At 50.5% G+C, this 24,878-nt stretch overlaps 1 protein-coding gene across 1 annotated transcript in view; it reads left to right on the top strand.

Moving 5' to 3' along the window:
* The window catches only part of LDLRAD4 (low density lipoprotein receptor class A domain containing 4), a 311,621-nt gene that overhangs the window by 142,807 nt on the left and 143,936 nt on the right, over positions 1–24,878 (top strand). Inside the window, 1 exon segment of the mRNA XM_027088398.1 lies at positions 10,232–10,694. Coding sequence (XP_026944199.1) covers positions 10,598–10,694 — 97 coding nt within the window. The 5' untranslated portion in view covers positions 10,232–10,597.

The raw sequence follows: 24,878 nt of genomic DNA, 5'->3' as shown, positions 1-24,878 counted from the left end.
ACCCCAGCCCAAATAAACAGGCAGCTCCTTGCTCTTTGACATTAGTCTTGTGTATTTACTTACGGTTATTTTCCTATTTCAAATGTATTTATCAATGGATTCAGTTTTTCAGTCAAAACAGGCAAAATTTAGTTTTGATGATTGCATGTTTCCTCTAGGGACATTAGGGGGAACACTGGCTTAGAGAGAGTGTTTGGGTTAAAAGCAGTAATAGCTTGCCCTTCTGTGAGGAGCACAATCACATCCTCCTCCTCACTGTTAGAGGGCACAGTGGGGGCCAGGGGAATGGGAGGTGCTGCTGTGATTGTGGTGAGGCCTCCTGTTGCCCCCCCCCCACCTCCACCCCACCACTGCCAGAGGCTCCTGAGGGCCCACTGCAGAGCAGGAGGGAATGGGTCACTTCCTACTCATTGGCTCCAGAGGGGAAGGGAATAAATAAGGGCTGGTTTTAGAGGGAAAGGAAGAACTGAAAGAAGATGCTGTTTTCAATGGGAAGAAAGTTGCCGGTCATGCTGACGGGGCCGCAGAGTACTTAGTCCTGCAACACCATCAGACACTGGCCAAGTATGGGGAGTGATGAGAACAGGAGCAGTGATGTCAGGCTCCAAACTTTGTGCTTAAAATTTCCTCCTGCAAGGGCTTCCCTGCTGGAGCAGTGGTTGAGAGTCCGCCTGCCGATGCAGGGGACACAGGTTCATGCCCCGGTCCGGGAAGATCCCACATGCCGCGGAGCGGCTGGGCCCGTGGGCCATGGCCGCTGAGCCTGCGCGTCCGGAGCCTGTGCTCCGCAACGGGAGAGGCTGCAACAATGAGAGGCCCGCGTACCGCAAGAAAAAAAAAAAAAAAATTTCCTCCTGCTGCCCAGAGCCCTGTGGTTTTCTTGGGTGGTTTCATAGGAACTCTCTTGTCCAGATCTGATGGTGGACACGTTAAACAAACAGCTTCACTCAGTGTCAGGAACACTGACATGGGCTTGGTGCACTGTTCAGGGTGGGGTGGTTTCTGTAGCGGTGGTACGTGCTCTGAAGCTGCGGAAACTCAGCGGACTGCAAACACACAGGCCTAGGTGCTGCGGGGCACCGTGTCAGGAGGGCCAGTCCTGTATTACAGGAGGTACGTCTCCCCCACTGGGGACGCTTGGTGGGACACATGGTACCTGCGGTGGTGGCTCCCTCATGAATAACACCTGTTTGCTTCTGCTGTGACGAGCACACGCGTGGGCCTTTGTTACCAAGGCAGCGGAAACTGGTCTGATGAGCCCTGTCTGCTTGGCTGGAGGCCTCCAGACACACGGGGTTGGGTTGTGTAGTCCCATTACTCAAATACCACTCAAGCTCTCCCCTGAATTCTCTGCCCCTTCAGCAGCTGCTCTTCAGGACAGGTGCACTGTCATGGCCCTGCCCCATCCAGCCTTCCAGGAGGCCGGGAAACTCTCTCAGTGTTTCCCTAACGGCTGTGGAGTTGGGCACTGCTCGCCTGTGGCTTAGTGTGCTGGGGCCTTTCCCAGAGTGGGAGCTCGCTCTTGTGCTCCACTGCCACCCAGAGCCCCTGTGTCACACTCTCGGGCCAGCTGCTGCAGTGACATCAGCTCCAGGGGCCAACCTCAGACTGTACCATTTTGTGTTGTATCCTTGGACGTCTGCTGAAATATGTCCTTGGGCTTCTGTGATCAGACTGAGTTGTTCCACCAGTGCTGACTGGGCTAAATGAGTTCTGCTTCCAGAATTTGGCGTGGCTCCCGTGGTGGCTTTCTGGGTTGAATTCCACGTCGTCTTGGGAGGCTGGTCCAGAGATGATCTTTGAGTTCTCTGTGAACCTGTGGTCTGTCTGGGTCAGTCACAGGGTCTTCCTCCTCCTCGGATGGTGGATACGTGGCGTGTGCTGCTGCTTCTGCTTCCCTTAAACGAAAGAGGCAGCGGGGTGGTTAAGTGGAAGGAAGTGCAGGTCCTGAGAGGGTGCAAGTGGGTCCGCGTCCATGAGCTCTCTGCCCACCTCCTCTCTGCAGAGCTAAGCGGGCTCCTCCTCGGTTTCGTTGTCTCTCTGCCAGGCAACCGGTCACTAAGCAGCCCTGTGTGTGTGACCTTCAGTGCACCTGTGTTAAATTGGCCTCTGGTCGGAGCCTCGTGGGCCCCAGTGTGGGCAAGTGCCTATCAGGGCTCACAGCACGCATCTCCCTTCTCCCATGTCTGTCCCAGACCATGTGGACCTTTCTTTGGAAACATCTAAGAAGAATATTATTGGAGTGTTCAGTCCACTACCACCCACCTCAAACAGGTTATTGAATTGTAATATAATGTGGAAAGTTTTCTTTTTCCTAGAGAAATATATTTTTCAGAAAATGAATATGAGCATACAAGGCAAAGCTACTTGATGAACGTTTAGGTATCCACTGTGTGATTAGAAAGCAGATGTGGAGCTGGTCTGGGGCTTCGTGCACAAGGGACACTTAGGAAACGTTTGCTAACACGAGTGCCTGGCATTGTGCAGATGGTTCGTTTCTGTAGGAGCACCGGCTGTTTCACTGTTGGTCATTATATTAGCTTTTCAGGTGCCAGTGGCCCTGTTCCAACACTTCCTGTCATGCAGAGGGCACTTGGTGAGATGTCCTCTCTGTGCAGAATTTCATTCTTGAGGCCTTGGGAAAGCTTCAGAAATATACGTAAAAGGACTTAAAAAGTCAGCACTTTACAAAGGTACAAACCAAACAGGGTGAAGGACAGAAGAAAGGCAGATTGGACCCTGCTTGGTTATTTTCTAGTAAGGAGATGTAAAACCTGGGTCAACTTTATTTATTACCATCTATTGCTGTTTTTAAAATTTGATATTTCAATATGTAAACATTTAGAAAAATTGAATATCGAGACTCTTTTTCCTTTTAAAGACGAGTTTCTTTTTTGTCATTTGTTTAACTAAATAATAATAACAAAAGGTTATTCTACCACATTTCATACCAAATACCTCACCTACACATTTTCTTTACTTTTGTATCCTTTCCCTTTTCTTCCTTTTATTAACTTTAGCTGACGTAGGGTGTTTGTGAGCTTTGTGAGCTTAGATTTTTATCTGTCAAGAACTTAAAAAATATCAAGACAAATCATGTGAGGAAATACGAGGTCGAACGCTCTGTCGTGTCCGGCTGGGTGAGATGGAGCTGGAGGAGGGAGGGTGGGCCATGCTCTCCAACCCTGCATCAGGCATCTGCCCAGGTGCACTGTTCTTTAACATTGATTGGAGACCAGTGTTTTGTACATGGCCCCTCATTAAATGCACAATAAATCTATGAGTGTCATTGTTGCTTCCACTCTACAGATGAGGAAGTTGAGGCTCAGAATTAAGTAACTGCCAGAGTTGCATGTGGCCTAGAATGAGGTGCACCCAAGGCGGTCTGCCTCAGAGTCTGGCCTTTTGTCCTCTGGCCTGTTTGCATGGAAAGCTCTCCTTCCAGTGTGTTTTAAGTGGTGGAGGGTTGGCCTTGCCTGTGCTCCAGACGCCCAGCCTGACCCTCCCACAAGGAGCACCCTCCCGGTGTATATGCCCTGTGGCCAGCAGCCTCCTTGGTCGCAGGCCCTTGGTGCTTCGTGCAGCTGAGGCAGGGCAGAGAGAGTAGAGTGACAAGGGGGTGACCCAGCTGAAGCTCAGATGTGATTCAGTGCAATATAACCAGCATTTATTGGGTACCTGCTGTATGCTAGACCCCATGGACAGTGCTGTGGATGCAAAGATTAGCAAGAAAAGGTTTCCGTTAGAAATACCTCCATAGACAGAGATAGGAGAGTGCAGGCACCTCAAATAGTGCCGTGCTAGAGTAGTGACCCCACAAGCAGCTGAATGAGAAGATGCATCTTGTGTGGTATTCTTTAGGCCAGAGAGCAGGAAGGAGGTCACGGGCAAGGCACCGGGGTGCAGGCGCTGGCCCAGCAGCCCTGATGGGTGACGGGGGTGCCAGGAACATGTGCAGGGAGGGTGGAACTGTGGGCCCATGTTCCCTTCTGCTCTCAGCCCCCTTTCCTTGCTGTTCATACTCGTTACCCCTGCAGGCCCCCCTTTTCTTGGCCTGCCATGCCCATTGTAAGCTGGTTTTATCTGAAGAAAATTGGGGTGGAGGAGAGTGCTAAGTGCTAAGCAGAGCCGGCCTGTGTCCCTCACACCAGGCTGGGAGGAGTGACCTCTGCTCAGCTGGCATCCACTGTCGAGGTGACTGTGACGTGCTCAGACTAGGTCAGGGGACCTCCGGTCAGTGCACGTCCGCCCAAGGACTCTGACTCTGCCCCTGCCCCAAGGCCCTGGCCCTTCTGCGCCTTCTCTTTGGGGTGTATTGGTGTCATGGGCATGGCCCGATCTGGGCCTGGGAAAGTGGGTATCGTTTCAGGATCCCCTGAGCCCCACAGGCAGGGGTCCATGTGTGCCCTGTGCCCTTTCTCAGCTTCTTCCTTTGACCAGTTTGCGTCTACGGGAGAGCCTGGAGCTTGGGCCCAGACTGAAACCTGGTTCTGGTCCAGCTTTGCCCTCATCCTACAGTGTATTCCCTCTCCTCCCTGGGCCACCGTCTCCTCCTCCATGAAATGAACGGCGACCCCATGGGCCCCGGCCCCCCCCCCCCCCCCCCCCCCGCCCATAGGTAGTGTGAGGAGGTAGTGGTACCTGTACTGATTATTAGGGGCAGTTTTCCTACTTAATTATCTGGGGGAAATGTTCTCCAGCTTGGTTTGAGTAGAGCTCAGACTGTAGATTCTTCAGGTTTTATCAAGTGTCAGATTTTCGAGGTGACATTTTAAAGGATGGTCTAATAGAATTGCTACCTTCCCTGTTTGCATCTTGTGTGCATATTTGAAGAGGGTTTTAGATTTTGTACTTGCTTCCTGAAGTGGTGACCTGAGTACCTGGAGCCCATTGAGCTGCCCAGGGCTCGATGGCTTTGAGGTTGTGTTATAAAAGCTGCAATTGTCATACACCCCAAATCACAGAAATTAAGAGCAGTGAGAAGGATCTGTACTGCTGTGCAGATGGCCCTTTGTCTGAGTTGTTCTCAGACTTGGTTTCTGTGCAGATTTTCTGTGCTGGTTCACAGTGTCCTTTTCATGCACATCTGTCCTGTCTCCCTTGATTGGAGACATGAGCACTGGGCCCTGCTCAGATCAGAAGGGACCTCGAGCTCTCACCCCTCATGGTGCATGAGGATGTGGTAGCCTGGCTGAGCCTGGCCCAGGGCAGGGCAGAGCCAGTGGCTGCCATGAGGAATACCTAGACTGACCGGCACTTCCCAGGTCTGTGTGTCTATCCACAGGGCGGAGGGCTCCAAGCTCGGGCAGAAGCAGACCCCCAGGTTTCTTGTCCCACTTTTCCTCACCTCTGTCTCGCTCAGAATCCATTGCCACTTTGACCTTAGGTGAACAAGGCAGTAGTTGAGTTTTTTCCAGTAAGCAGTGTGGCACACTCTCAACCTATTTCTGTTTTCTGAGTTTTGCAACAGTGTCATGGTTTGTCGGGGTTGGGACCATCCCTTCACCTCTCCATGCTCCTTCTTCCGAGGGTGGAGCAGCGCCCGTCCTCAGACAGGTGGGACCTCTGCGGCCTGGAGCCTGCGGCTGCTCGGTCTGGCCATCACCCAGGTGGCTGTCACCTAGGTAACCAATGTACCAGCGAGGCAGTCTGTCCATGGTGCGAGGAAATCAGAAATGAAACTGCGGTATTGATTTTTTTTTTTTTTTTTTGCGGTACGCCGGCCTCTCACTGTTGTGGCCTCTCCCGTTGCGGAGCACAGGCTCCGGACGTGCAGGCTCAGCAGCCATGGCTCATGGGCCCAGCCGCTCCGCAGCATGTGGGATCTTCCCGGACCGGGACACGAACCCGTGTCCCCTGCATCGGCAGGTGGACTCTCAACCACTGCGCCACCACGGAAGCCTACGGTATTGATTCTTTATGCACTACACTTATACTAGTGTTACTAGATTTTGAGAAAAGGTTGTTTGACTTCTCTGTTGAGTTGACCTCTGTGCCCAGCGTGTGACCCTATGTTTCCTGAATCGCAAGTCTTTCCGCACTGAACTTTCATGATAGGTGTCATCTGTGGAATGCAGTTCTTTTCACTCCCCAGTGATTCTAGAGAAGCTGTGTGTCGTATGAGTTTTTGTGAACAAGTGGTAAAGCAAACGTATTCCTATACAACTTATTTGGTTAGGTTTCGTGGGCGTTCATGTTTTTAAGAACGTCCCTTGTTGTGGGGGTGTTTTTCCCTTTTGTGTGGTCTATTTTCTTAGTAACTGTTGCTCCATTATGGGAGGGACTTAACGACATGTTTCAAGTGCAATATTGAATTAATTTATTTCCTGGTTAGTCCTGCCCATCTTCCCAGTGTAAGTAGAACATGTGTGTGTGCGTGTGTGTGTGTGTCCATATGGCCATGACAGGATGGTGATAGTGTGCTTGCTGTAGAGGGGCTCTTGAATGGGTTCAGGGTTACTCTGTGACCTTGCATCCTGGGTAAGTTGCCTCTTTCTCTCTTTATTTTTCCTCTTTTCCCCCCGAGATTTTCCTGATTTGAGCATTACCAGCGTTAAGGCACTTCGGTTTAGGAAACTACCTGAGATTCAGAAGTAGCATGGGAATAACAGTGGCTGGAGGGGCAAAAGACCAGGTGTTAGTCCCAGTTCCTGAGCGCTAGTTTGGGACTAAGTCATGTAACCTCTGTGGGGCTAGAGTTTTCTCTGTGGCTTGAGAGGATTTAGAGCAGTGACCTCCATGGTCCTGTGCTGGGTACTTTGCTGTGAAGTGTGAGTGCAGGGGAGTCACTGCTCGTTATCCTTGTCTCACCTTGACTAGTGGGGTGGTAGCAAAAGCCTTGCCAGTTCAGAGGCTCAGAGCCAGAGGTGTGAACAGCCTCTCAGCCCAGGGATGGCATCCATCAGCATGGCTCGGGGCAGTGGGTTGGTTTGCAGGGTCTGCCGAGCCTCTCTGTGCGCCTCGTCCAAACACCAGCAGCCTTGGTCCACCCATCCATCGTTCAGTAGACTCGTCCTACTGACGTCCACTGGGCACCAGGCAACGCCTTAGGTGCTCAAGGGAAACGTCCCCGTGGGGCTTACAGCTCAGCGGAGAGATGGTGCTGAGCGATCAGCACCCCTGCATGCAGCCACAGCTGCGGCCAGGGCCAGCGAGCCAGGTTACCGGGCTCTGCATTTAGTCCCAGGGGTGGGCGAGGTGCCACCTCTGAGACTAGAAGGTAAGCAGGGCCCTCGAGGGTGGGAGGCAGGCAGGACAGCGATGTGTTCAGCTTCTGCGCCTTTTTCCTGACTCTTGGTTGGCTGCTGAGCTGTGAAAGCCGACATGTGGTACCTCTGCCAACTCTAGGTCCCAATTACCCACCTGTTCTCCAGCCTGCTGGATCATCTGTACTTTCCTCCTGAGCATGGCTGCCTGGCCCCGTTCCCTTTGGTCAGTCCCTCGCTGAACAAAACAGACTCCAGGTTCTGGGGACCCGCTCCTCTTTTTTGTGTGTTTCTAGAAAGGGTATCTTATCTGTGTTGTTAGTGGTGAGAAAAAAACATTTTATGGCAGTTACAGGTTCACTTTCACTTGAAAATTGCATATTAAGGAGACTCCAAATGTATGTAGGAATATGCACGTCATCAGTTAATGAAGATAATTAAAATAAATTTTGGCCCTTCAGCCTGTATTGGGAACCACACATGTCATGCTCTAAACATCCAGGCCAGGACCATGCCCAAGACCTCAGGGGGAGCTGTTACACACCTGTCATCTTCCCTCTCTTTTAGAAGTAAAGTTAAGTATTGGTGAGTGTGACAGAGACAGTAAGAGAAAAAAAAGAAGAGTTTGTTGTTTCTTCTATTTCTATCCACATCAGCCTCAATCTTTCCCATAGCCTTTTGAAATGTATAGCTTGGTTTTTTAAAAAATTGTGGGAGCATGCCTTTTGCAATGAAACAAGATAATTAAGCAAAACCCCTCAATAAAACAACAAAAACATCACCACACTTTAGTTTGTCTTTGAGTTCAGGAAAAGAGAACAAATACAGTCTAGTATTTCTGTGCGTTGAAAGCATCATAGAAAGAGTAAAGAGAATCAAGGTTTTAGGGCAGGTGGGCTTTTATTTTTAACTGGCAATTCCATTCCCTAAAGTAGATAACTACAGTGCACATGGTCCTTTACTCTGGATGTTGGTGTAGGACTTTGGGACATTGATAACTGTACTGGTCATTTGATACAGAATGTTTAAATTCAGAGAACAAACATTTTCTCACATTTTCAAGCACTTCAGAACCACCATTTACATAAATGATTTTTAATTAAATTTTTTACCTATTCATTAAACTTGAGGACTCCTACTGGGCTGCACTTTATTAACTGAGATTGTTACTGCAAGTACATGAAGGCAATGCAGTTGAATTTCTTTCTTAATGTAATTAAGGTGCTTCCTTAATCCAGTAGGGCTTCCTTCCAATTAGTCTGTATTAGTGATGTTTTACTTTATTACCTTATGTTTACAGCAAGAGGGCTTTAACAGAGGGTTCCTTTCTGTTATGTGCTGTTTTCTTAAATTTTTTTCTTTTCTCTAGTTTGATGGTGAAAAAGAGGAATAAAGTTACATTTTTTAAAAATTAGCTATAAATTGTTTAGGATGAAGTGATAATAATGGAAAAGGTTCCTTTTCTCTAATACCAGAGATTCATATTTGGGATTCTATTTTAAAAGTCTGGTCCTATGTAGAGAATGGACTTGAGGACACAGGGAGGGGGAAGGGTAAGCTGGGACGAAGTGAGAGAGTGGCATGGACATGTGTACACTACCAAATGTAAAACAGATAGATAGTGGAAAGCAGCCACATAGCACAGGGAGATCAGCTCGGTGCTTTGTGACCACCTAGAGGGGTGGGGTAGGGAGGGTGGGAGGGAGACGCAAAAGTGAGGAGATATGGTGATGTATGTATATGTATAGCTGATTCACTTTGTTATACAGCAGAAACTAACACACCATTGTAAAGCAATTATACTCCAATAAAGATGTTAAAAATAAATAAATAAATAAAAATAAAATTGAAAAAAACAAAAGCCTGGTCCTTGGGCTGGTGCAGTGGTTAAGAATCCGTCTGCCAATGCAGGGGACATGGGTTCAATCCCTGGTGCGGAAAGATCCCACATGCCACGGAGCAACTGAGCCTGTGCGCCACAACAACTGAGCCTGTGCTCTAGATCCCACAAGCCACAACTACTGAACCCACGTGCCACAACTACTGAACCCACATGCCACAACTACTGAAGCCCACGCGCCTAGAGCCCATGCTCCACAACAAGAGAAGCCCCTGCAATGAGAAGCCCGTGCACCACAATGAAGAGTAGCCCCCACTTGCTGCAGCTAGAGAAAGCCCACGCACAGCAATGAAGACCCAACGCAGCCAAAAAAAAAAAAAAAGTCTGGTCCTTTGGACTTCTAACATTCTTGTAGTTAATGTTGCTAGTATAACAACATTAAAATATATGATAAGTATTTGTAAAATGCTTTTATTATTATGGGATATGTAATATATATGGAACAGTTTATATTGATAGATTAAATTTGCTTTTCCTTCCTATTCTTTTAAAAAAATTATCACTGACCTTTTCTTCCCACTTAAGAGTCACTTTAAAAAATATATTTATTTATTTATTTATTTGGCTGCACCGGGTAAGACCGGTTGGGGCATGCAAGATCTTTAGTTGCAGCATGTGGGATCTAGTTCCCTGACCAGGGATCGAACCCGGGCCCCCTGCATTGGGAGCCCGGAGTCTTAGTCACTGGACCACCAGGGAAGTCCCAAGAGTCACTTTGTGAAACAGCTCAACCCAAGTCCTTTCTGGCGTGCTGACAGCAGTGGGCATGAACCTCAGATCCCACTTGTAAGACCTCAGAAAACTGCTTAGGAAATGGATTTCTCCTTCAGGTGTCTGTGGCCTAGGGTAGCCTGGGGAGTACATTTGAATGCGTGTGACCTTTGTAACTGTTCCTAGAATGGCTCAGAGCAGCTGGCCCCATCTTGTTTTGGGTGCAGGAGTCCCCCGGCCCCCCACCCCTTCTCGGGCAGCAGGAGAAGTGCTACACATGCCCCACTTCCCACACAGTGTGGTCATGGGCACAGCTCTGGGGGCTGCTTCTTTTTCTTTTTTGGCTTCTGTGGGTCTACTGAGTTTCATGTTCTACTGGTCATCAGGAAAATGATCTCTTTCTTTTTAATTTCAGCAAGGGGAGAGGCGAAGCATAGAGAGCTGCAGATCAGACCCTCCTGAACCCGCCGGAGCAAGTGAGACCCCTGGAGAATGCTGGCTTCCAGGCGGCTGAAGGGGTCCTTCCTCTGAGGTGGGTAGGCCGGTGTCCGTGGGACAGCTTCCTCGCTCCTGGGCCCACCATGGCCTCCACTCTCTGGCTAGACGGCTGATGTGACCGGTGCCCCAAGCGTGCACACTGCTGGACTGGGTGCCGTCCCAGCTACCACCTGCTCTCAGAGGCTGGGAGCAGGGCAGGTTGGTGTCCGATGCTACCAGAAACCAGACAGGCAGAGTGATGGCCTCCTGCAAGCTGAGATGGAGGTGACCTGAGGCTTCCTGCATGTTCCTGGTGACGGGACAGCTGACAAGTTGGAACACAGGCCTGCCGGGGAGCAGTATGCAGGAAGCTGGCTTTCAGGCCACAAATGCTTTCACAGGTGAGAATCCGCCACTTAACTGAAAACTTTATTTCATCTCTTAGTCGATAGGTAATAAGATAGCAAACAACTCTATGAAATGAATATATGTCTACATTTAGGAACTGAAGCCCACACAACGTCAAGGGGCTCAGGCTGCCGTGGTGACTGATTTTGGCAAAACTTTGGCATGTTCTCCTTTTCTGTAGAGAGGAATTTGAAAGGGCATCAGACATTTTACGATTCTGCTTTGTTGAGTTGTAGGGCGCATATAGTATCTGGCGAGCCACCGTTCCTTGAAGAAAATCCATCCCTTGCAGAGCGGTGTGTTGGGTTGTCTTTCTGTCCAGAGCTGGGAAGACTTGGAGGGAATAGTTATGGCTGATGAGTAACCTTTCCCTCCGCGTCGTTAGTTTTCTTCCTGAGACTCACTCGTGTGCAGACGGTAGTGGGGTGGCGACTCTGAGCACTGACCTTCTCCTGTAAAGGACTCGTGGAGAAGCCCCGTGTCACTCTTCCACGTGGATGTTCTCCCCCCAGGTCTGATTTGCTCCCTTCACAGGGAACCACTCAGTCTGGCTGGTGCCCAGAGCCAGGGCTTGAGCCACGGAGCTTTTGAATTTGGATCCTGGTTCTTTGTCTGATTCACTTAACATCCCAGGAAGCCACTAATGCTTCTGGGCCTCTGCCTCCTTATTTATAGAATGTGGGCCGTGAAGTTGAAGGACCTCGTGGAATCCAGGGAAAACAATTTTATGTAAAAAGAGTTTTGTGTTTTTTTTTTAAAGGAAGGATGATAGGAAAATTACAAGAAGTGCCTGTATTCTCTGGCCCTGTGAGTCCTAAAAGTTGGCAGGTTTTCCAGTCGTGTGTAGCGGGCAGCTTGGGTTGCTGGGGAGAGAGCGTGGGGCTCTTCCTCCCTCCGGCTGGAGCTCTGCTCCTGATAGTCACGTGTTGTTCCTGCTCCCCTGGCTGGTTTGACAGTGAATGTGGTCACGTGCAGCTCTCACAGGAGAATGAGGGCTGGAGGAGCCGGGCATGTGTAACAGGGGACCCCCCTCCTGGGGGCCAGTTGGGGAAGGTCCCCCAGAGTGGTCAGGGCCCAGGAAGACGAGTGAGATGGCTGTTTCAGAAGAGTACGTGGAGCCCAGCTCTCTAGGCCCTCCTCAGCTGGCCAGCCCAACCGGAAACCCCCCCTCCGGTCCTCCCTAGGGGTCGTGCCTCAGCTGTCCATCCCAGGAGCTGCAGCCCTGGGACGCAGCTGCCGAGAGAGTTGCCTGTGAGGCCATGGAAGGCAGCTCGTAAAGCAGCTCCAAGAGGAAGAGGGAAGAAGAGAAGGAAGAGAGGGTGGGACAGAAAGAACCTGAGGAGGGGCACGCAGCTCACAGTCCAAAATGTAGACGAGCCTGTCCCCACACTCCTCAGCTGTGTTACTGCCCCCACAGGGGTGAAGAGCGTGCACTGCCTAGCTCCCGAGGCTCCCAGCTCACTGCCGGTTTCTCCTAGGTGGTCAGCTCTTCTGCCCCCTGGGAGGGGAAGCCCCCAGCCCGTCGGGGGGCCTTGGGATAGTAGGCGCTAAAGAATGGAAAGCAAGAATGGTTCAGCCTGGAGAACTGGGGGTAGTTAGGACAGTGCCTGCCCCGTTAGTTCAGGCCCAGGTAAGTGGTTGCAGTTGTGACTGTTCCTGCCCCAGTTGTGGGCCGTGCACACTGCCCTCTGTCAGCTCTCCACACACTTGCCCTGAGCCACCCTCTTGGAGCTCCTCCCCAGCTCTTATTTTCTTATCTGCTTTTAACTCATAGTTTTCCCAAGAACTCTGTTTCTTTACAAATTTGGCCTTGTCCCAGCTGTGTCAGCCCACCTGAATAATAATCATACTACTGGCAATAGTGAAACGATAACTGTGGCCGACCTAATGTTCTAGCTGTGTTGCCCCGCCCTTCTTCACCGCAGCTCTGAGGCCGGTGTTGGTGTGCCAGTGTCACTGCGCAGGGGGCACACTCAGAGTAGCCAGGAGTTAGATTGAGCCGGTGGCCTTTCCAAACCTCCTAGTGGTATGTGCGACCCTGGCTGCACACGGGGGTCACCTGGGGAGCCTTACCACTGACTGGGTCTCATTCTCAGAGATGGGAAGCTAACTGGTCTCTGCTCACTTAGTCCTGCTACGTTAGGGCTGCATCCTAACAAGAGCTCAGGTGCTTGGGGCACAGGAAAGTCTGGGAAGCACCGGGAGCATCGTGGGGCAGGTGTCAGAGTTGAGGGGCAGGTTCCAGAGTCAGTTATTGATAAAAGAAACCGACTTGTCCTTATTCCTTCAACAGGAATGATTGAATTAACTAATCGGCCCACCCTTCAGAAAGCCGTCGAGTGCTGACTGTTATTTATCAGAGCTGGGTACACCGGGGCAGTGGTTTTAGCTTCCCAGTATCTCTAGGAAGTAACAAGTGATAAAAGGAAGAAGACCTAAGTGATGGCCTTCTCTCGGGGTGGGTCCCTGGGGACTCAGCTTACGGATTTGTTCTCTGTCTGCTCTTCGTCATTCTTTGTCCACATAGTTGGTAACAGTTACTTACGGTGGCGTAGGGTGAAGGGGCTGAACCTGCATCCCTGCCCCGTGGGTGGGTTGAGCTGTGGTCTCAGATGGAGGTGAGCAGGGGGCTTCCCCTCCCCGCCTGATTTACCGTTCTTATGTTTTTTGACTTTAGTCTTTCTTATCCCAGGGCAACTGAAAACTATCATCTTAGCTTCTGGAATTGAAGATGCTAATGAAAAAAGTCTTGCCTTACGTATCTTAAATGATAAAGGGGTTAAGGCATTTTTCCTTGGCTTAAATCTTGTTTTTGCTAGACAAAAGTCACTATACAGTTAACCATACCTCCACTGAAAAAAATTTATCAGTTTGTATTTTATGTTCTGATTCTCTTGGAAGTAGGGGTGGGAGGGGCTCCAGATTTCTTAGGATGTAAGGAAGGGCTTAGCGGCTGCAGTCTGGCTGGGAGGGAGCCTGGGAGGCCTGTGTGAAGCTGTGTTTGCATGGCAAGTCCATGCTTGTTTGGAGCGTGTGAAATTACCTTGAAGGTGGTAGAAGCTGGGAAGTCCCCTCCCCCATGCACTGCTGGCTGCCTGCCCGCCCACGTGGTTAGAAGTCCCCTCTATGTCTTGCTTCCTGTGTGCATGCAGGTGTACCCACATGGATACGTACTGTAAAGTCAGCTTTCTAATTATGATTTTCTTTGGCTAATCCTTGCATACAGGAATTTATACATTGTTTTAAGTTTTCTCAGCACATGTAATTTAGAAATTATTTTAATCACTTAGATACTATTCTTTTTAACAAACTCAAGTTTTTCCTTTTACAAGTAATGCCTGCTCATTGTAAGAAAATTTGGAAAGCACAGAAAAGTTGGATGAAGACAAATACTTGGCCACACACAGTCCTGCCGTATGAAGCTTTCCCATTGTTAACATTCTGGCTTGTGTCCTTTCAGTCTTTCCTGTGCAAGTTTCTTCTTACAGAACTGTGTTCATAATATATATTCAATTTTATAATCTGCTCAATCCCTTTTAACTTTACATTATGAGCATTTTCACTATAAGTTTGATTTTAAATTGTTGCATAATATTCTTTTATGTAAGTGTACTTGAGTTTCAAAATTGTGCTCTTATTGTTGGATATTGCAGTTTTGGACAGTTTTTATCCTTATAAATAATGCTTTGGTGAACACCTTTGTGCAAAAAGCTCTTCTGTATATTGGGCTATTTCCTTTGGATAAACTCCCAGAAAAAGAATTATTGGGTCAAAGATGTGAACTTTATTAAGGTGTGTGATTGAATTTCTGAAGGGATTGGTTGGTCCCAGCTTCTGAGGCTGGCTGAGCTCAGTCCCCAGGTGCCCGTCCACAGCGGCTGCAGCCTGTCCTGAGAGTCACACATGTTGGTGACTCTGTAGCATGCCCCCCCCCAGGAGGGTCTCCTGAGTATGGCAAGGCCCAACGACAGTGCTGCTATTTCATTCAGGCAGGTGACCTGGGGTCTCTGCTTTGGTTCCTCCCACTGAGCTTTGGTTCACGCAGGCAGTGATGTAAGTGGATAGACTCCTGTGACATCAAACCTGCAGCGCCTCTGGGCAGAGAGAAATGGAAATCCTTCCAGCGGGGTACAGCCAGCCCTCTGCTGAAGCGTCCCAGCCATGGGAGATTTCCTCTGATGTTCACTGTACTCTGGTGAGTGGAAAGCATCCTGCCTGGGTTGTCACCTAAAGCTGATGCGGGTTTGAGACCCTGCTCCTCCCTGCCCCCAGGGCCGTCCTTAGATGCTCAGTTAACCTTCTGAGGCTCTGAATCTTTCCATTCAATGCAGAAAGACATTCAACCTTGGATAACTGGGTAGATGAACCAGATTTCTGCAGAGTTTACAAGTCTTTCTTGTGAAAAGGATAACCAGACCTAGTTGTTAAATAAATTAAGGTTATTTTACTCATAAAGGAGAAAGATGAGAGTGGATATAAGTCTTTAGGCATCTGAAAGAGAGCCATTCTAGGATGCTGCTGACCAGGTTTTCTTAGCCTAATGAGCAGAATGCAAGAAGCACTTGAACTGAGCTGCTGGGATGCCTGTCCGCACCCCCACACAGTGGGATTTTTCTCACACCAGCAGGAGCGCGGGACCCTGCTGGTGGCCTGAACAGGTCTGTACTGTTCCAGGCGTGGAGCAGCCCTGAGGGATCCTGACCACCTGCTTCCCATCACCCTGACCTTCAGCTCATTACTCAGCCCTTCAAGGCTGCCGGGTTGGTTATTAGCCCATGCTTTCCAAAGCTGCCTGGAGGATGCTAGTTTTAGGAGATAGAGAGCTGTTTTTCAATAAAAGGGGTTGATGGATTGATGGCCAAATTCTAGAAGAAAAATTGGTTTCTTTACTGTATAACTTTTTTCAGTTCTTTATTAGGAAAGAGACTACAGTATGAAAGTATGAAGGTTCCAAATGGGCAGCCAGTGGGCAATATTTCCCAAGTGACAAGACCTTGAAGGCTTTTTAGAAAGAAAACCATGGAGGGACAGCTCCCCACAGCATGTGCTTCTCTTTGTGTCTGTAGTTCAGGCGACCCTGTCCTGCTGGTGCTGGGCCGTAGGGGGGCTGCTTTTACCCAGGCCCGTTCAGGGAGCTCTTGCCAGACGTGTGTAGGTGCTGCCAGTAGGACCCAGGCAGCTTTACTGTCTCCATTCTCCCCTGTCTGAGTTCCGCCTGTATTCTTGAAAGTGCAGCTTTAATTATACCTGCTCTTGCCCCCAAACTTTCCGTGGCTTCTTCTTGCTTCCTAAAGAGTCTAGACTCCTCAGCCCGTAGTTCAAGGCCCCCTGGTGATGTCTTTCTTCGTTCTCTTGCTGTGACTGAAGTTCTGGACAAAGTGGACCCCTTGTCCATCCGCAGATGGTTTCTGCATTTTGAAATACCTTGATACTGTTAGTGATGCTTTCTCATCCCCCTAATGAAATCGGAGGGAAGGGGGCAGGGCACAACCTCTAAAAGAATGACATAGCCCTTGAGGGTGTGACATAAACTGGTTAGAACCAATTAGGTCCAACTTGTAGTGGACCTTGAACTCACTGTAATACATCAGCTGCATGACACACCCACCAGTGCCTTGACAGTTCTGAGGCCAACCAGAAAAGGCCAAAAAGTGGGTGGTGGCCCAATTCCTGGAAATCCCCGTCCCTTCCCCAAAATAGTTGGAAGAATCCTCCCACTCGTTAGCCTATGAAATAACCCAGCCTGTAAAAACTAACCACCCCTTGGGCTTCCCTGGTGGCACAGTGGTTGAGAGTCCGCCTGCCGATGCAGGGGACATGGGTTCGTGCCCCGGTCCGGGAAGATCCCACATGCCGCGGAGCAGCTGGGCCCGTGAGCTATGGCCGCTGGGCCTGTGCATCCGGAGCCTGTGCTCCGCAACGGGAGAGGCCACAACAATGAGAGGCCCGCGTACTGAAAAAAAAAAAAAAAAAACCCAAAAACCCTCCAAAACCCAAAACTAACCACCCCATGTTTTGGGATTTCTCGCCTTCTGAGATGGCCTACACTCTGTCTGTGGGGTATGTTTCTCCCAGGGCTGCTCTCACTTTCTAAGATGACTCCATACCCTAGGGCTGCTCTCACCTTTTGAGACAGACCACCTGTCTGTGGAAAGTGTTTCTCTCTAAATAAATCCACTTCTTACCTATCACTTTGCCTCTTGCTGAATTCTTTCTGTGATGAGACATAAAGAACCTGAGCTTCATTAAGTCCTGAGACCAGGTGTATGATCTCAATTAAAAGACAGTGGGTTCAAGTGCCAATCTGGGTTGTGCAGTTTCACTTAGACTCTGTCCTTCTGCCATCTTCCTCTCTGTCTCCAAGGTCTGTCTCAGGTCCATGGAATCTTTTGTGATGTGCATGGGAGAAGCCCAGGTGATCTTCTTCATTGTGGTTTAATAGATGTAAAAAGATAGATGACAATGGCATTCTGTAAAATCTCACATGCTCTGGCTTGAAGGAAGTGAGTTTACTGAGAGATGTCAGAGCACACTGGTGCGTGCCTGGTCTTAGGTCACCCCGTATAGGCTGGCATCTGGTCCTCGGTTACAAACCTGCCCCTTCCTTAATAACGTTGTTTCTTTGTGTAAATAACATAATTTACAGTCCCAAACGCAGCCCTACTGTCTTCCCTGTAAATCATTCACCACTGTTCCCAGGGTTTTCCTGCTGTGACAAGTCTGATTATCTTCTTTTCTAGAGGCATTATGGTATTACGGTAGCCTAATGTCTGAGGAGAGTGTGCATACCCGTTTTAAATAAGGATAGGAAGAAATTGCAATGTTGCCTGAAATTGTATTCATTTTAAGGTTACTTAAATATGTACAACATAAAGATAATTATAAACTCCTTATTTTTATAGCTCTTAAATAGCTATAACATTAAAATAAATATTATAAGGATTACAAGGTCAAAAACATTCAAATTATTATTTAGTCTGACAGATGTTTTTGTTTTGCTGAAACCTTCCATTTTCTAGTTCTTTTTATTTATAACAGTAAATCCTAAAGGGCAACTCTAATCTAGCAACTCCTTGCTAGATTTTAGGATATATACACAAAAGTCAGGGCTTTTTACTATCAGTTAAGTTAATCAGTGTTGGTTTAAGATGAATTCCTTGTCGTTGGATATCCAGGGTCAAAAATGACCTACAAATTTCACTGGGTTCTTGGAAAAATGTTGGCTTTTGTCCATCATATTTCTGAAACTTGGATGTCAAAGTTACCCCTGAAGGGAGCCATTTAGCTTGGGAGAAGTCAGAGACGTGTGCAGAAGGCAAGCGACTGCTTCACCGTGTGGCCTCCTGAATTTTTTTCTTGGGTCCTAGACTCTTGCTTTGTTGGTGCGCAGGTGTTTCTAGAGTCTTCACGTGGACTCTCCCGTGCTTACTGTTGCAGGACGAGCTCCGAGGCCAGAGAGGGCCTGGCTTCCAGCAGGAAGGTCCTGGGTAGTCCTCCCCCCAGTTCCTGCTCTATGACCTTGACAAAGTGGCTGACCTCTCAGAGGTTCACTTTTTACAACAGCCAAGTGGAAATAATAATAAGTACGAAGTAATGTTTTGAGAAGGATTGAATGAAGTGGCATGCAAAGTATCAAACATAGAGCCTGGCATATAGTTGTTGCTCAGTAAATGTTCTTTTTCTCCCCTCACCACCTTCAAGAGGTTAGTTACACATAAAGACCTTAGAAAAACTGGGGGCTCATTGAGCCAATGTTTGGTGGGAGCTCACGCCATACCTGTGGGGGGTTCACGACCGGCGCTCGGACGCCTCTCCCTGAGGTGCCCGCTCTGATGGCATCCTGAGCTATACCGTTACCTGGTGCAGTGCAGTCGTGTCACGTGCTATCCTGGAGCTGGGAGCGTGGTCCAGAGGGCTGAGGAGTTTGCTCAGACCCCAGCCTCTGCTCCTGGAAATCTCCAGCGCATGGCTTCCTCTCTCATTCACTTATATTCCATGTGGTAGGGTTTCTGCCTTCACACTCGGGACCCTCGACCTGCCTGTGCTCAGAGATGGCCATTGGAGGATGGTTTCTCCTCCAGAGGCCTTGGGGGCAGTGACCCTATACAGGTGTCACACAGGCTGAGGGTGTCATGTGCCTCGTTGGGCCTAAGATGGGGTCACAGATCTCATTTGCTACTTTTTGGGCCACCATATTCAAACGTGAAAACCCAGAAACGGGATGCAGAAATAAACACGTTTACCGTCTGGGTGGATGTTTTGTGGTTCCATTTTAAAATTTGAACCAACAGCAATGAATCTGGTAACAGAGAATAATCACTTTGGTATTATTCTAGAATGTTTCCAGAATAGCGTAAGGAAGGCACCTCTTGGCTCCAGATGCAGGAGGGCAGTGGATGGTCCACACCTGCTGGCAGTGTTTGGGCTCAGGCTCCTTCTGCCAGGAGTAAGACGGAAAACTGTCTAAACTTGTTTTCCTTGCCCTTTTGGAATTATGCTCTCATTGAGCTCAGATGTCATATTTCACAGGGCTGATGAGAGTGAACATTAATTGTCACGCCAGGTGCTTTCACACACGTGGTCTCATTCACCTCCCTTGTGACAGCCCTGGGAGGTGTGCATAGCGACCCAGGTTTATCAATGAGGGAGCAGCACAGCCTGAAGCAGGCCTGCTTGAGGCCACGTGGACCAGCGGCCGCAGCTCTGCCCGCGATGGAGCTGGATCCCGGTGTCTCCCACCTGCTGCCTCAGCTCCCCCGAGACTTGGGTCCTTCAGAATCCAGTGCAGAGTGGGGTGGTGTGGGGAGAGACAGGTGGTGACGCCCCACGCTGAGCTCGCTGGTGAAGCACTTGTCAGTGTTGTCTGTGTTCCATCTTGGAAAACACAGCCGCTTTGTGGCTGCCTCCTGATGTGGTCTTGCCAGGCCATGTCCTCCTGCTCCTGCAGTGCTGAGGGGTGGGAGCAAGTGTGGACCAGGGTGGTGGTGACTGCCCAGCCTGTGAACGTGCTTAGTCCACAGGGTGGTATATTCCTGAAAGTGGTGAAAATGGTACATTTTGTATTATGCATATCTTGCTACAATAAAAACAAAAAGTTATGAAAAAAGAATCAGTTCTGGCTAGTGCTGCCCCTGTCCTGGTGACTGAGGTGCTGGGACCCATAGGCAGACGGGGTGAGGGGCTTAGGTATGGATGCATTTGACGGGCAGCTTTGTCTCTCTTAAATCCATCCAAAGTGGCTGATGGCCCCACAAAGGAGCGACTCTCCTCTGGCTCTGAGTATTGAGGAGTAGTGTCTCTCCTCTGGGCTCTCCTGGCCTGTCTTCACTCTGCCTCGTCAGCAACAGCCATGTGTGAAGATGGCTTTCTCAGAAATAAAGGTTTCTAGTCAGTGAAGCATTTGTAACTGGGAGGTCAACTCTCAGCAACGAGATACGGTGGGAGTGGTGCTGACCCACCATCGCAGCATCCGGGCCCCAGACCAGCTGTGGCGGTGAGAGTGGGGTCCACCCCTGTACCTCAGGGGTTTGTCAAAGTTCCCAGCAGAATGCCTTGCGTAAGCACATGTGTGTGCAAGTAAATGTTAGTTGGAATTAAAGTTTGTTTTTTTTTAACGTTAAGAATTATAAGCCAGGGCTTCCCTGGTGGCGCAGTGGTTGAGGGTCTGCCTGCCGATGCAGGGGACACGGGTTCGTGCCCCGGTCCGGGAAGATCCCACATGCCGCGGAGCGGCTGGACCCGTGAGCCATGGCCGCTGAGCCTGCGCATCCGGAGCCTGTGCTCTGCAACGGCAGAGGCCACAACAGTGAGAGGCCGGCGTACAGCAAAAAAAAAAAAAAAAAGAATTATAAGCCAAACTGTCCACTAGGTAAGTATGATGTTCCACTTTGACTGAACTGCTGAATTGGGTGCCTGGTCATGAGTAAGGGGAGAGGCAGCCGAGGGGAAGTGCCAAGGAGTTCATCACGAACCACAGAAACTGCTCAGTTTGTTTTTGCTTCATCAGCAGAGGCCTTGGTCTTGCTTCAGTGCCTAGTGCCACTGTTTGCTTGTTGCCGGCCTCTGTTGATCAGCTGTGCTTGGCCAGAGACGGAGGAGCAGTGAGGAGAGAGAACCAGCACAGTGGACAGAACAACTGCAACCTGAAGCAGAAGGTTCCGGGTGCGAGGCAATGCCCTGATGCGGCTCTGCGGGCTCCTGGGGGCTCAGGGAGGAGGAGGGGAGCCCGGAGCCCTGAGAGGGAGATGCAGGCAGGAGCAGGGCAGGCACGTGGAGGCGGGCTCGGGGTTCATTCAGAGACGAGTGAAGAGCCTTTGAAGATGTCAGGTGCAGTGACTGTCTCAGAGCTGCCGTGGCAGCCACATCCCCAGAGGGCACAGGGATGGAGCCCGGGCAGGAGGGAGGAGTTGCTGCTCAGCTCGGGGGCATGTTTCTGTTCCCATTCACCTCTCCTCCACGTTCCTAGGCAAGGCTCAAAGCTGTGTCTCTCCATCTCAAAGGCACACACTTCTGAGTGTAAAGAACCTGTTTTCCCTCTTGCTCAGAGCCAGAGCGTGACTAAGATTGGTGAAGATCTGTCAGCATTCAGAGAGTGGTCAGGATGAAAAACAGTTAAGATACGTACATCATAAATATAATTTTCACCCCGAAGTAGAATAACCTGCAAATAATAAGTTGTATAAGTTTAGCTAATAGAATGGAACGCATTGTCTTAAAAGCACCTTTTATCTGGTTGTTCAGGTGGCTGTGAGATGGCGGACAACTCTGGGCGCTTCACTCAGCTCAGTGTTTTGGAAGAAGGAAGTGGGACGGTCAAAACCAAGTTGGAATTAATGTTCCTTTTTTTTTTTTTCCTGCGGTACGCAGGCCTCTTACTGCTGTAGTCTCTCCCGTTGCGGAGCACAGGCTCTGGACACGCAGGCTCAGCGGCCATGGGTCACGGGCCCAGCCGCTCCGCGGCACGTGGGATCCTCCCGGACCGGGGCACGAACCCGTGTCCCCTGCATTGGCAGGCGGACTCCCAACCACTGCGCCACCAGGGAAGCCCAATGTTCCTATTTTTTATTGGTAGACTTTGTGTATCTTCCTTAAAAAGACAATTGCTCAACGAAGTTATCAAAATATTAGAGGCTCTCGGTGGAGAGAGGACTTTCATATTGAAGAGTATGTGTGTGGCCTCAGCTCATCCACGTTAAACGCCACTGGGAACGGTGGCTGCACGTAGGTAGCCTGGTGAGGAGGGGTGACCAGGCTCCCCTCTGCTGCAGGGGTGTGCAGGTGTGTAGGGTGTGAGAGAGGTTGAAGAGGGAGACTGCTCCCGTCCCCATCACCCTGTCCAGGCTGCGAGGCTTAGCTGGTAGGGTCAGCTGCACAGCATCAGGGCATCAGGGAACAGAGTTAAAGGTAGGCCTTGACCTAGTGAGGGAGTGGGTGGGGTAGGGGGATCCCAGGAGGAGCAGAGTTTGCAGGGAGGTAGGCTGTGAGCAGGGCCAGACCTTGCTGGCGCTGGGAAGAAGGGGCGTGAGCGAGAGACGACCAACTCTGGGGCAGGCGCTCATGCGCAGAGACTGCCTGGAGACGGCTACGAGGGAGAGGACGTGCCAAGGCTGGGGCGAGATGTCCAGCTGAGCTGCCTGGAGGACAGATGGGGGTCTCCTGAGCCAGGTGGGACGGGGAGGACAAAGTGTGGCAGGGACGCCTCGTATAGTCACGGTTGAATTGAGTCAAGGTACTTCGGGACGTGTTGGTGGAAACGTTGGGTGTGTGGTGGGGTGTGAACCTGCCTGTCCAGTTGTTATCAAGGCCGGGCGTGGGGTTTGGGATGGGCAGTGTGTGGCTGAGCACTGTGTGCACCGCAGAGGCCTGCTCCGCCCCCCACCCCCCACCGCCTCGATGTCTCCCGCAGGTGAGCCTGGGGCTGCCCTCCAGCCGATGCCCATGCTGACCAGCCAGCCGTTCTCGCAGAGGTGAGGCCAGCGCTTTACCAATGACTGCAGGTAGCGGCTGGAGCTACCGAATAGGAGGAAAACATTTACAATGCACACTGAATACATCAAATAAGGAGATCTACAGACTTAGGCAGAAAAGCAGGTTACACACTTCACAGGTGACCCTCTCACGGGCACAGCCTCCTCCTGCTGCCTCCTGTGTGGACGCAGCTCTGTCTCTACCTCTTCAGAGAGATGTCTGAGGCCTTCCCTGTAAAATGCCTTCCTCCCTTCCAGGAGACCCCGCTTCCTGCTTCCGTCACCCTGGGATCCACCCCCCTCATCATGGAGCAGGACCCACGAACTCCACCGTCAAGTGGAGCCTTGCCGCCAGGTCCCTGTGGGTGGTGCCCCAGAGCATGTTCCCCCGTGGTCTCGGGGCCATGGGAGCTGACGCTGCGTCCCCATTTCTCCTGAGTCCTCGGCTCTCCTTGCAGCCATGTGCACATGTGCGCACGCTGAACGTCTCCCGAGGACCCTGCATTTACCGCCCAGAGACCGTCAAGCCCATGGGCTCTGTTGCTGCCCATCATCACACACATGCTTCCAGACCTCGCCCAGAGCCCACTGGCATCTGAGAGGTGGAGCCTGCGCTGGGCCTTTCTGAAAGAGACGTCCACTCCATGGGCCTCATCTTGGATAACACACTTCATAAGCTTCATCTTATTTCTAGTACTTCTGCATGGAAGCAACAGGGTACTTTTCATCGGGTAATCAGTGAGGGCAAGAGGGGATGAAGTTACAGAGCGATGGCTCAGAGCCAAGGAGAGAGGGGCTGGGGTGGAATGTGCCCCATGGAGGGTTCAGCAGGGCATGGGCCGTTCAGGGCAGCTGCCAGGATGCGGCCCAAGGGGACTGGGTGGATGTGGGGCTGGGCACTGAGGAAGCAGAGTCAGGGAGTGTGCACAGTGCTGTCTCTTGAAGTTCAAAGCCGCAGGAAGGGCTGAGGGGGAGGGCTGGGTGAAGGAGGTACGGGGACCAGGCTGCCAGAAAGCACATGTTAGATTCAGACACACGGGGTTGTGGGTGCCCTCAGAGCAATTGGCGGCCAGATCGTTGCCTCTTCCCACCTTCGCAGAGGAGGCTCCACAGGGGAGCAGCATGGCTGTGAGGTGGAAATGAAGCCCCTCCCTAGGCCGGAGGGAGAGAAAAGACCAGATTCTGGGAGGGACTGAGACCCTCCTTCCCAGCGTTCACCTCACGTCCGGGAGCTCGTTGGCAGACAGGCAGGCCGTCTGGCCTGGAGCAGGAAAAGGAATTCCGTATCGGTGCCCCGTGTGTTATTCCAGCCCAGGCAATCCTTGGCTGCCTTTGAAGTTAGCAGAGAGTAGCCTTTGTTTCTGGGGCCCCCCATTCAACCCCTACAGCTGCCACAGCCTCCTCACTCTCTTAGGAAAGGTCCAACCAACCGGACCTGACCGGACTCCTCAGGTCCACGCCTTGGTTCTGAATAGCTAAGGAGAGGTTCCGTGTGTGGCCACGTGTGCTGGAGACAACCCACCAACCCCTCTGGGTCTGGAGAGAGAGGTCCTGGGCCAGCTCTGCCCTTGCACCACCTCCTCACTAACCCCCCCCCCCCCCACTTCTCAGCTCCCAGTGACTCCAGCTGTGGTGGACAGAACCACTGTAGAGCCGATTTATGGGAATTCAGCAACATGACAACATGAGGTTGGCAGTCAGGCAGTGTGGGGTAGGGGGAGTTGTTTTTTCTTTGTTTAGTGTATTTTTTCCTGAAAGATTTGCATTATACTGGAAATATTTTCAAATAGTGTTTATGGAAAGAAGGGCATGTGTGTATGTTGTCCAGTCAGTTGTTAGAATGTGTGGACTTCTGTCTCTTTCCCAGCACCCATTCCTCATGGGCGCTGTCCTTCTGGCCCTCTGCCTGGTTCTAGGGAGCTGTCAGCCACGGGCCCCAGAGACCAGCTACGCCAGAGCGGTCAAGAGCACAGACATGCAGGCCGGGAAGGCAGTTAGAACCAGACCATCTGATGGCAGCTCCTGCTATACAGATCACCTCAGTGCCCGTGCCTGGCTCTTCAGCCACCAGACCATAAATCCACCTGGCCAGCTTGCTTGTTCTTTCTTTTTTTTCTCTTTCCTTTCTTCTGTCCTTTAGTTAGCAACTGAATTTGTTACTATTGCTTGTAGCTAAGGAATACTGATATCTGTATTATTAAGCTTCTTGTA

The sequence above is a fragment of the Aethalodelphis obliquidens genome, unplaced genomic scaffold, assembly GCF_003676395.1.
Source record: "Aethalodelphis obliquidens isolate GAN/ISIS:26980383/991018 unplaced genomic scaffold, ASM367639v1 scaffold63, whole genome shotgun sequence".
Classification (NCBI taxonomy): Eukaryota; Metazoa; Chordata; class Mammalia; order Artiodactyla; family Delphinidae; genus Aethalodelphis; species Aethalodelphis obliquidens.
This window is presented reverse-complemented; position numbering and strand designations above follow the sequence as displayed.